Here is a 13,188-nt window from a genome sequence, read left to right on the forward strand (position 1 = left end):
GCCATGACCTCAGAAAACATGACAATTTACATATCAGTGTTAGGTTTATTCCTTGCCACTCCCTATGCTTCCAAATGTATAGTACACTTTATCTTAAGCTTAGAATCCTAGCTTTTCCAGGGTATATACGCATGGCTAAGCACCCCCAATGAAAGAGGTTCCCTTCACCTTACCAATGCTTTCTCTCAGACCACCACTACGCTTGACAAATGAAATGCGTAAAATTGAAGTATAACATCAGTGGAGTCCAAACTTGAGGTTACAAGTCATCAATAATTCAGTGTCAAGAAACCTAAAATAATTGAGTAAAAAAAGTTATAGGGGTACCTGGCTAGCTCAGTCAAAAGAGCACGTGACTCTTGCTCTTGGGGTCCTGAGTGTGAGCCCCATGTTGGATGTACAGAGGAAAATAAAATCTTTGAAAAAAAATTTTTTTAACATTTATTTATTATTGAGAGACAGAGAGTCACAGAGGGTGAGCAGGGCAGGGGTAGAGAGACGGGGAGACACAAACTCTGAAGTAGGCTCCAGGCTCTGAGCTGTCAGCACAGAGCCCGACATGGGGCTTGAACACAAACTGTGAGACCATGACCTGAGCCGAAGTCAGGTGCTTAACCAACTGAGCCACCCAGGTGCCCTGACAATAAAATCTTTATAAAAAGATTTCAACGGAATATGATTAGGTCTTTCCACATATATACTTATTCCATTGACACACATCATCTCATGAGTTTTAAATACTTTTTATTTTCTGGAATTTAACACCTAAGATTGGTTAATTGTCAAAGCAAACCGAGGTCCCCCTAGCAGGAAGTTTTAAATTGTAGTCCATTGAAGAATTGGCGAAGTTATCGCCTTCATTACTCTTTAATGTTCCTGTCCAGTAAGAATTCTTTGGTGTATGCTGACGTAAAGACTTTGACACATTTATATGGTTTCCATGTTATGTGAATTCTTTCTAGACCACAAAGCACAAAGTTGTGTATTTTTTTTTTATCAATGGAAGTCTGTACCTCTTAACTCCATTCACCTGTTTTAACCCATCCCCAACTTGTACACTTTTTATAACCCAGATGACACTCATTTTATTTATAAGGGTTCTCTCTAGAAGAAATTACATTCCCCAAACTATAAGAAACTTTAGATAAGCCTTGTCATACATTCCTAGTGTGTGCTTTCTTTCAGAGGCTTCTATTCTATCAGGTGAGGTATGAACCCTGGTTACAAGCTTTCCTACTTATGTTAGTTTCATATGGTTCCTCTCCATGGTGAAATCTGATACTGAGCAAGTCTTGAACACTTGCTCATTTGTTTATTTCTCCTACGAGTTCTTTGATGCTTCCCAAAGCTTGAGCTTTGAATAAAAGCACTGCCACACATATTAGGTTCACATTGAGTAAGATGTGAACGCTCCATAAAGGCTTTTCCACACTGAATACATTTGTATGGTTTCTATCCAGTATGAGTTCCATCATGACCCCAAAAGTGAGAACATTTGATAAAAGCCTCACCACATTTATTACATTTAAAAGGTTTTCCTCCTGAATGAATTCTCTGATCTTCCATAATGCTTGAACACTGGATAAAAGCCTTGTTACACACATTACATTTGAGTGGTTTATGCCAGTGTATATTTTCTGATGCTTAGCAAGGTTGCCCAATGGGGTAAACGCTTTGACACACTCATTACATTAGTAAAGTTTCTCCCCAGTACTGATTTTTTTATGTTGAGTAAGATTTGAGCACTCAGTAAGGTTTTGCGACACTCACTACATTTGTAAGGTTTCTCTCCAGTATGAGTACTCTCATGACCAAAAAGGTTTGAACTTGTGCTAAAAGCTTTACAATATTTAGTACATTTACAAGGATTTTCACCTGTATGGATTCTCTGAAATGACAAAAGGCTTGACATTTGGATAAAAGCCTTGTTACACACATATTGTTTGTGTGATTTCTAGCCAGTGTGTATTTTCTGTTGATAAGTAAGGCTTTGAAATTGGGTAAACGCTTTGTCACACTCATTACATTTATAAGGTTTCTCAACAGTATGGATTCTCTGATGATTTGCAAAGTTTGAATTTGTAGTATAGAATTTGCCACATATGTTACATTTACATGTTTTCTTTCCGGTATGGGCTTTCTGATGTCTAGTGAGTTTTGAAGGCTGGGTAAAGGCTTTGCCACACTGATTACATTTGTGAGGTTTGTCACCAGTATGAATTTTCTCATGACTCCAAAGGTGTGAACGTTGGGTAAAAGCCTTACCACATTCATTACATTTGTAAGGTTTCTCTCCTGTATGGATTCTCTTATGCTGTGTCAGACGTGTACGCATCGCAAAGGCTTTGCCACAATCAATACATTTGTACGGTTTCTCTCCAGTATGGATTTTCTTATGCTGAGTAAGATGTGAACTACATGAAAAGGCCTTGCCACAATCAATACATTTGTAAGGTTTCTCTCCAGTATGAGTTCTCTCATGACGCAAAAGTTCTGAACGTTTGATAAAAGCCTTATCACATTTAGTACATTTATGAAGCTTTTCTCCTGTATGAATTCTCTGATGTGCCATAAGTCTTGAACTGTGGATAAAAGCCTTGTCACACATATTACATTTGTGTGGTTTCTCCCGAGTGTGTATTTTCTGATGCTTAGTAAGGTTTCCAAATTGGGAAAATGCTTTGGCACACTCATTGACTTTGTAAGGTTTCCCTCCAGTATACATATCCTGATGATTTGCAAGGTTTGAATTTTTACTATGGACCTTGCCACATACGTTACATTTATATAGTTTCTCTCCTGTATGGACTCTCTGATGAGTAGAGAGGCGTGAATACTGGGTAAACTCTTTACCACACTCATTACATTTGTAAGGTTTCTCTCCAGTATGAGTTCTCTCATGTCTGCAAAGCTGTGAATGTTTGATAAAAGCCTTATCACATTTATTACATTTATAAGGTCTTTGTCTTGTATGAATTCTCTGATGTGCTATAAGGCTTGAACTTTGGATAAAAGCCTTGTCACACACATTACATTTGTGTGGTTTCTCACCAGTGTGTATTTTCTGATGCCTAGTAAGGTTTCCAGATTGGGTAAACGCTTTGGCACACTCATTACATTTGTACGGTTTCTCTCCAGTATGGATTTTTCTATGTTGACTAAGATGTGAACCATCGGTAAAGGCTTTGCCACACTCAGTACATTTGTAAGGTTTCTCTCCAGTATGAGTTCTCTCATGACCCGAGAGATGAGAACGCGTGCGAAAAGCCTTATCACATTTACTACATGAATAAGGTTTTTCTCCTGTGTGAATCTTCCGATGTTGATTAAGCCTACAGCTTCTGATAAAAGCCTTGCCACACACATCACATATGTGTGGTTTTTCTCCAGGATGTGTACTCTGATGTCTAAAGAGGTGTGAGCACTGCTTAAAACCTTTGCCATACTCACTACATTTGTAAGGTTTCTCTCCACTATGGATTTTATCTTGAGTAAGGCTTGAACGCTCAGCAAAGGCTTTGCTGCATGCATTACATCTGTAAGGTCTCTGTCCAGAAAGAATACCCTCATCACTCATGAGGTTTGAGGTTTTGCTAAAATCCTTCCCACAGTCAGTACATTGATAAGATTTTTGTCTAGTGCATGCTCTCCTGGCCTGTGCAGGTAACAAATGAAAAATCTTCCTAGATTTATTCCAAATGTTTTGGGCCCTGGGAATTCTTTCAAGTGGTGAGACTGAGGAACCATTGCTGACAGACTTCTCAGTTGGATTACATTCATACATTTTCTCCTCACTGTGAAACCTCTGGAGCTCATCCAGGTGTGCCTGCAAACTTAATCCAATTCTATTTTCCAAGCAGTTTATGTACTGGTTTCCAGAACCACTTACGTTACTGTCCTGTTGTAACAAAGTCCTGATGAATGGTTCATTATTCATGACATACTGGTAGGTATTTTTTCTCACAGAAACACTCTGCTTTTCAGGAAGAGTAACTGAGGGCTGATTAAGTGGCTGATCTTTCCTACAAGTGAGATTTTTCTTATGGGTCAAAGGCACTTCTTTGTAATTTCTTGCATCATCTCCCCACCGATTTTCAAACTCATGCCTATTTTCCCAGACTTCCTTGAGACCAAAATCCTTGATGCCATGGCTTTCATTTCTCTCCAATATCACTAAGTGGTATAATACTTCTTTATAAATGTCCTCTACTGGTGACAATTCCATGAGTGCAAATCCAGCAGAAAGGCTTCCTATCAAATAGAGTCGGAAGGTAAATATTTTATACTAAATTCAATAATTACACACCTAAATAATTATAGTAAATAAAGGAAGTTAGTCAACAATGGTCTTCAAACACTTTTGTCATATACAATGTTTTTGAGTTCTCTTTTTATAACGTTTTCCATATTAACAATTTCTCTGATTTTAAGGTAATTTTTCGAAAAACATTTTACATTATCCATATTTTTTGGACACATAACTGGATAATTAAATGACACTTCGTGATTACAGAGCCCATCTACACACTGGTTATTTTATAACTGTGCATGAAAATCATAGAGATGTCTATCTTCCTTAAATCTTAGTCTTTATAAAAATGTGTTTACCTGAACCCAATATCTCATATTTCAGTGATGCTCAACGAATCTTTCATTCCTCCTAGTATGTGTTCCTTATGGAATGTAAATCCTGTTTTTATGTCTCCAAGAAAAACTGCTTTAGAATCCCAGGGACTACTAGTTTGTGTAACTATGGTTACTTATTAACTTAACCTCCTAGATCTATCAATATGTAGGTTGTAACATACAGAGTCTTTAAATATCTTGTTTCTCTCAACATATGTTCACACATTATTAAACACACAGTATAATTAACCACCAGATCAAGCTGCTGTCCTGAGCAATTCATACGCATGTTCCCCTGTATGAATAGGGATCCTTCTGCAGTACAGGGGACAGGGGAGTCAGGTGCTGTGTAAACTGAGGTGCTTTGCTGATCAAAATTAATGTACCAGGATATACGAGGATGGTTTGTTTAGCTCAATGAAACATCTGAGGAAAGGCCAGGACTTGGATTCAGAAAAGCAAGAATGAAGCATAAGAAGTAACTGACCATGTGGGGACAGGGCTTGTGCCTGCACATTTATGGGAATATGATTGTGGTGTAAGTTTAATGCAGGACCTTGGGGAAAAAGAAAACACATTCAGCAAAAGGTATAATACGGACACATTCTGTAGGAACGCAACTATGGGCATGAAGCAAAGGTGGAAAACATTCAATAGGGAGACAGGGTTATAGGAAGACTGTACAGTTGTATCTTTTTCAGTATTTGCTCTAAAAATTATCAAACTATCCCATGAATTCCACTTCTAGGTATATACTCAAGAGAATTACATAATGTATACATGTTCCAGGAGACATGTACTAGAATGCTTTTTAAGGTTGTTACTTAGAGGGAGCGAGCTTGCAAAAGGGGGAGGGGTGGGGGAGGGGGGAGGGGGGAAATTCCCCTGAGGTCTCCAGCTTGTAAGCGCATTGTGCAATGCAGGGCTCAAACTCACATACTGTGACTTCATGATCTGAGTCAATATCAAGAGTCAGATCCTTAACTGTCTGAGCCACCCAAGCACCCCAACATAATGTATCATTACAGAAAAACCTATGGCAAATCAGGTTAATGATATTTCTGGGACTAAACAGGAACTTAAAAAATATGTTTTCAAGATACCACAAATTCTTAAAGAATACCATAGCATCAGTTGGGGGGCTCAGTCAGTTAAGTGTCTGACATCGACTCAGGTCATGATTGCAGGCTTAGGACTTCAAAAGCCCACAACACGCTCTGTGCTGATAGCTCAGAGCCTGAAGCCTGTTTCGGATTCTGTGTCTCTCTCTCTCTGCCCCTACCCCGCTCATGCTCCCTCCCTCCCTCCTCTCTCTCTCTCAAAAGTAAACAAACATTAAAGAAAAGTCATAACTTTAATCGAGGAAAATATCTGTTGTAACAATTAGATATCACTGCACATTTATGAGAATGGCCAAAATCCACAACACTAACACCAAATACTAGTGAGAATGTGGAGCCATAAGAACTCTCATTCATTGCTGGGGGGAATGTAAAATGGTACTCCTCTTTGGAACAGTTTGCACTTTCTTACAAAACTAAATGTGCCCTTAAATACAACCTAGCAGTCCCACTCTTTGGTATTCATACAAATAAGTGGAAAATTTCTGTCCACATGAAAACATACCCACTAAAGTGAAAAATCCTAAAATTTCTACGGAGCCACTAAAGATCCTGAATGGCCAAAGCATCTTGACAACAAAGTACGAAGCTGGAGGCACACATTCCCTGATTTCAAACCCCCTGACTACAAAGCTGTGGTAATTAAAACAGTATGGTATTGGCATAAAAATACACAAATAGATCAACAGAACAGAATACAGCCCAGAAATAAACCCACACACATGGTCACTTAATTTACAATAAAGGAGACATGACTATACAAAAGGGGAAAGCACAATTGATGGTTTGGGAAAACGGGACAGCCAGAGGCAAAGGCATGAAACTGTACCACTATCTGACACCATAGTTAACTAAGAATGGATTAAAGACTTAAACCTAAGACCTGAAATAATAAAACTCCTATTAAGAAAAGTTAGGGGGGGCGCCTGGGTGGCTCAGTCGGTTAAGCGGCCGACTTCGGCTCAGGTCATGATCTCACGGTCCATGAGTTCGAGCCCCACGTCGGGCTCTGCGCTGACAGCCCAGAGCCTGGAGCCTGTTTCAGATTCTGTGTCTCCTTCTCTCTCTGACCCTCCCCCGTTCATGCTCTGTCTCTCTCTGTCTCCAAAATAAATAAACGTTAAAAAAAAAAAAAAAAAAAAGAAAAGAAAAGTTAGGGGGTAATGAGCTTCTTGAAACATGTCTAGGCAATGACTTTTGCTTTTGTTTTTTGACTCTCAATACCAAAAGAAAAAACAACAAAAGCAAAAACGTTTGGAATTATATCAAACTGAAACATGTCTACACAGCAAAGAAACACTTTTTCAACAAAATGAAAAGGCAGCCTACTGAACGGGAGAAACTATTAGCAGATCATGCATCTGATAATGGACTAGTAATCTAAAACATTCCTAAAGCATGCTCAAATAACCCAATTTAACAAATAGGCACAAGATCTGAATAGACATTTTCCAAAGACTTAGAGATGGCCAACAGGACCATGAAAGATGCTCAACGTTATTCATCATCAGGGAAATGCAAATCAAAACCACAATATCGCTTCACACCTAATATTAGAATGGCCGTTAGTAAAAAGACAAGAAACAACACATGTTGTCAACGGGTGGAGATTCAGGTATAGCCAAGAGAACTACTGTGTGATCCACCAATTCTACTGGGTATTTATCTGAAGACAACAAAAATACTAACTCGAAAAGACAGGAGCATTCTGATGTTCACTGCAGCACTATTTATAACAGCTGAGATACGAACACAATCTAAGTATCCGTTGATGGGTGAATGGATAAAGATGTGTATATACAACACAATATTATCTAGCCACTAAGCAGAATACAATCTTGCCATTTGTGACAACAGAGATGGACCTTGAGGACAATATGCTATGTGGAATGAGTCAAAGACCACTACAGTATGATTGCTCCTATGTGTGCAATCTTAAAGAAACAAAAACCCATTAGATACAGAGAACATATTGGTGGTTGCTACACGCAGGTAGGTGAGCAGAAATGGGTGAAGGTGATCAAAAGGTTAATAAACAAAAAAGAGGGCTGCCTGTCTGGCTCAGTCAGTACACCATGCAACCCTTGACTTTGCAGTTGAGTTCAAACCCCACTCTGGTTGTAGAAATTACTTAAAATCAAAAATTGTTGCTGCCTCTTGAGTTCTTAAAACAAACAAACAAAACCAAAAAAATCAATATGGTAGTTACAGTATACCAGGAATGCAATAAACATCTGTAGAATGATACATGTTTTTCCTATAGAAAATCTTGGTGATATAGAGATATCACCAAGCTGAGCTGTATTTACACTACATCTACTTCTGGATTTTTCACTTTTGGAATTATCCACATCGTGACTTATGCCCAATTTATGCACAAGGCAGTGATCTTCAGAAGCCAGGATGGCCGAGGAAAGACACAGACTTTTATCTACTTTATTAGACAGATGCTATAATATTTGTGTCTCCTGAGAAGTTCTCCAAGGATACAAAGTGGAAATGCAAAGTGAATACATCCTGGGATCTGCACTACAAAGGCCTCACCTCTGACCTGTATGGAATGAGAACCAAGAGGGATCAGAGAAAAGACTCCGTAGGGACAGCAATCCCAGTCCCTCTCAAACCACGGCTCCAGTATGGTCGGAGGGGCTAGGTAACAGGGTTGTAGGTATAATAGTGGAAGTTTAAATTTCTTCACATTTAACAGATTGAGAAATGTTTGGGGGGTGGAGGTGGATTTCCTTTGAAAGTTCCTAAGAAATAAACTTGTATTTTCTCACAGATTCTTTCCAAACGATATTTACTGGAGCAGCTTCCTCTCTGCTCATCTGAGCTCTCACTTGTGCTCACACCCCAATACATTGCCCACTATGTGGATGTTCCTCTGTCTTCATTTCACTTTCCACTATCCAAGTCTCTTTCTCTTTTTCCAAAACAGAGATGATATTCAGCTCAAGAACAGATTTTCGTTTATCAAGAAAAACAGAACATGATCTGCTTGGCTCTTCCAGAACAAATTCCCTGCTCTTGGTTCAGCAAACAAGAAAGGATATTCATTTTAAGTGGTGTAGAAACATATTTCAAAAATTACTCAAATGAGTGCCTGTGTGCTTAAGGATTATTTTAGGTGTGCAGACATCTGGGTTTTTCCCAAGAACCACTTAACCAAAGGCACAAGGGTAAGACCACAGAATCAGAGATTTAAATAAATTCACCACGAGGTTTCCTTTTTTCCCTCCTACTTTAAATACTGTTTTTCTCTCTGAGCCTTATCTTTCAAGATGTCAGCAAACTTGGACTTTGCTAAGAATATAAGGATTTTAGATCCTATTCCCCAACTCCGAGATTGTTACTTAGATTCTAGTTAGTTAACAGAGAATGTAATGCTGGTTTCAGGAGTAGAATTTAGAGATTCTTCACTTACACAGAACACCCAAGGCTCCTCATCACCAGTTCCCTCCCTTAGGCTTTTCTGACTGCTAAGTTCTGCAACCACATCAACAAGCAGAAATGCAGAACTTCTGAAGGAAAGGGAAGTTAGAGTCCACTTGCCACATTAGGAACCCTTTCCAATCTCAATCAAAACAGCTGCAATCACTCCCTTAAGAACCAGGAATTGGAAGTCTTATGATCAAAACAGGGGCTCTCATTAGAAAATGCACAGCACAGACATAAAAAGTAACTACCGACTTCTGGAGGCAAGTTATCCTCACCCACGGAGACCAGGTTCCTGTAGTTCTCCAACATCACATCCCTGTACAAGGCCCTCTGAGCGGGGTCCAGGCACTCCCACTCCTCCTGAGAGAACTCTATGGCCACATCCCTGAAGGTCAACCGTCCCTGAAAGGAAAACACATTTCACCAAATGGACAGGGAACATGTTCTTATTTGATCAAAGACAAGAGAAGCACAGATGTGTAAAGACTGACTTGACTGGAGTGAGTGTTCTTTGATCCGTGTAAGATAATTTTGAGTGAGTTACAATGAACATAAAATTAGCCACTTTAAAATACCATTAGGGGGCAATTATTGCACTCAAATATTGCACAAACATCACCTCTGTCTAGATCCAAAACTTTTTTATCAGCCCCATAGGAAAGACTTTACCCATTAACAGGTGCTTCCTATTGCCCAGTCCCTGGCAACCACTAATGCTTTTCTCTGTGGATTCACCGATCTTGGATCTTTTCGTGTAAAAGGAAAGGGATCAAAAATGTGACCTTTTGCATCTGCCTTCTTTCACACAGAATCATCCTTGGGGCTCATCCACGATATAGTATGTATCAGTGGTCCATTTCCTTTCTTCTGGCTGCAGAATATTCGATTACTGGAGTAGACCATATTCACTCAACTACTGTAAAGCATTTGGTAGTTATGACCTTCGGCTAATATTACTAAGTTCCAGTAGAAGTTAAGTGTTTGGATGCCTGTTTTCAATTCTTTTGGTTATATACCTAGGAGTGGAATTACTAGGGCACATGGTTTAATTTTTTCAGACTCTGTCACACTCTTTTCCACAGTACCTATATTTTTACAGCAACGTGTCATGATTCGAATTTCTCCACATCTTTATTTTTGTTTCACAACAGTCATCCTAGTGGATGTGAAACGAGAGCTCACTGTGGTTCTGATTTTACATTTTAATAATGACTACTTTCATTGAACATCTCTTCATGTGCTGGGTTCATTTGTGTATCTTCTATGGAGAAATGTCTATTAAAATCCTTTGAACATTGTTGAAGTTGGGTTCTTTGTATGTTGGTTGTGAGTTGTATAAGTTCTTCACATATTCTGGGTTGTAAATGCTTAGTAGATATGTGTTGGCAAATTATTTCCTCCCATTTGCTAGATTGTTCCACTTAGGTGATAATGTCCTCCAGTGAACAGACATGAATAATTGAGATGATGACCAATTTATCTACTTTGTCTGGTTCTCTTCTTCTTTTGGGAGCATGTGTAAAAATCCACTGCCAACCCGAAGGTGATGAAGACTTACCCCCTATGTTTTCACGTGAGACTTTTATAGTTTAGGCTCTTACACTTAATCTTTGATTAAATCTGAATTCATTTCCTTACATGGCACAAGGTAGTTTCAATTTCATTCTCACACAGATATCTAAATGTGTCAGTACCATTTAAGCGACTTTTATTTTTCCAGTGTCTGTTTTCAGCACACTTCTAAAAAAAGGAATGGACTGAAGATGTGTGGGTTTACTTGTGGATGCTCAGTTCTATTGTTTTGATCAATATTTCTAGCCTCTGGTGCAATTATGCTTTTGATTACTTCACGTAACTATATTAGTATTGATGTTGGGAAATGTAGGTCCTCCAATTTTGTTCCTTCTGACATTTATTTTGGTTATGTGGTGTCCATACCAATTCAATATGAGTTTGAGAATCACGATTCCCAATATAGCAAGAAACACTGTTGAGGTTTTGCCAAGGACTGCATTACTCTTTATGTTACTCTGGGGAGCTCTCCGTTTTACAGTCTTCCAAGGCAGAAACACAAGATATCATGGCATTTACTTAGGTTTTAATTTCCCTCACCAACATTTGTAGTTTTCACTCTGTATACAACTTCAAACTCAAATTTATTCCCATTTGATGTCTTGCTCTTGTAAATGGAAGTGTTGACTTACTCTCCCTTTGTTGACTGCTAGTGTACAGAAATGCAACTGAATTTTGAGTGTTGATATTGTATTCTGTAACTTCAGTAAATTCACTCTAGGAATGAGTATTCTTTATTTCTAAAGAGGAGATCATGCATACTATAAGTAAACATAATTTGATTTCTTTTCCCATTTTGACACATTTTATTTATTTTTCTTCTGTAATTTCTCTGGTTAGAACTTCCAGTAGAGTGCTCAGTTGGAGCGGCAACATGGGGCATGCTTGTTTTGTTCTCAGCTTTAAGGGATGTTTTCAGATGTTCACGAGCGAATATGAGGTTAGCCAGGGAAATTTAGTAATAAGCTTTTTCAGACTAAGCCAGTTCCCTTCTACCCCTAATTTTTGAGTTTTTGCAGGATGCATTGTTCTGTATATGTCTGCTGAGCCTTGCTGGTTTACAGTGTTGCTCACTGCTTTATTACTGATGTCTGGTTGTTCTATCAACTATTAAATAGGGAGCATTGAGTGCTCCAACTAGTATAGTAGAACAATCTCCCCAATGTTTGCTTCAAATGCTTGGGGGCTTTGTTGCTATGTACCTATTATTTATAGTTGTTTTATCTTCCTCAATGATTTGCCCTTTTTTCAATATATAATGAGTCTCAACATGCTTGGTAACAATTTTACACCTTCAAGCCCATTTGGTCTGAAACCTGTATAGCTATCCAGCTAGGGTTCATTACTATCCACATAAATATCTTTTTCTATCCTTCAACTTTCAACCTATTTGTATATCTAAAGTGAGCCTCGGAGTGCCTGGGGGGCTCAGTCGCATAAGCATCTGACTCTCAATTTCAGCTCAGGTTATGATCTCACAGTTTATGAGACCGAACCCAGCAATGGTCTCTGCACTGACACTGCAGAGCCTGCTTGAATTTCTCTCTCCCCCCCCCCCCTCTCTCTGCCCCTCTCCCACTCACGCTCTCTCACAATCAATAAATACTTTGAAAAATAAAGTGAGCTGTATGTAGACATAGAGTGGAACCATTTTTAAAAATTCCTTTCTCTTTTATTGAAGAGTTTAATTTAGGTACTTTTCAAGTTGTTACTGATAAGAATTACTTCTAACATCTACTGTTTGTATGGCTAACATTTTGTTACATAATTCCTTCCTTCTTCGGGTGTCTGTGCATGCATACCATTTTGATGGTCTATTTATTTTTCTGTATGTTTTCAGGTTATATTCTGAGTGGTTATCCTGGGGATTACAGCTTACATATTAAACCACTAATATTTGAATTTCAGTTGATGCTAACTTAGCTTTAATGCCATACAAACAAATGCTGTTACACATTCTCCCTTTATGCTGTTGTCAAAAACTACTTCATAAAAGATATGAACAGATGTTGCATACACTCAAGAGCAGATTTTTCTGATTGTTTTACTTATCTATCTCTTTAGACATGTAGGAAAAAATCGGTTACAAAACAAACACAATAATTAGCTTTTATATTTACTTATGTAATTACCTTTACTAACGTTACTTGTTCCTATGGCTTTGAGGTACTGCTAGTTTCTATCCATTTCAGCCTGAAGAACTCCACGTGGCATTTCCTATAGTCTAAGTCTGTAAGTGTGAACCCCCTCAGCATTTGTTCATCTAGGAATCTCAACTTCACTATCAATTTTGAAGTATAGTTTGCCTTGTAAGGAATTCCTGATACGGCTTTTTTTTTTTTTAATTTTTCAATCTTTTATTACCAAAGGAGATGGATTCCTGTCCTCCACAGTTTCTAACAAGAAACAGACCATTAATCTTATTCAGAAT

At 38.5% G+C, this 13,188-nt stretch overlaps 1 protein-coding gene across 7 annotated transcripts in view; it reads right to left on the reverse strand.

The window, feature by feature from the left end:
* Window positions 1-727: 727 nt before the first annotated feature.
* LOC125153756 (zinc finger protein 665-like) overlaps window positions 728-13,188 on the reverse strand; it is a 47,283-nt gene continuing 34,822 nt past the window's right edge. For 5 of the 7 annotated variants that reach the window (XM_047837249.1, XM_047837246.1, XM_047837248.1 and 2 more), the window contains exons 3-4: window positions 9,434-9,587; window positions 728-4,251 (exon numbers count right to left, since the gene is read on the reverse strand). In XM_047837249.1, coding sequence (XP_047693205.1) covers window positions 1,955-4,251; window positions 9,434-9,587 — 2,451 coding nt within the window. In that variant the 3' untranslated portion in view covers window positions 728-1,954. Of the gene's footprint in view, window positions 4,252-5,113; window positions 5,429-9,433; window positions 9,588-13,188 lie in introns of those variants that run through there. The other 2 variants (XM_047837250.1, XM_047837252.1) reach the window with 2 other exon arrangements.

The sequence above is a fragment of the Prionailurus viverrinus genome, chromosome E2 (assembly GCF_022837055.1).
Source record: "Prionailurus viverrinus isolate Anna chromosome E2, UM_Priviv_1.0, whole genome shotgun sequence".
In the NCBI taxonomy this organism is placed as follows: domain Eukaryota; kingdom Metazoa; phylum Chordata; class Mammalia; order Carnivora; family Felidae; genus Prionailurus; species Prionailurus viverrinus.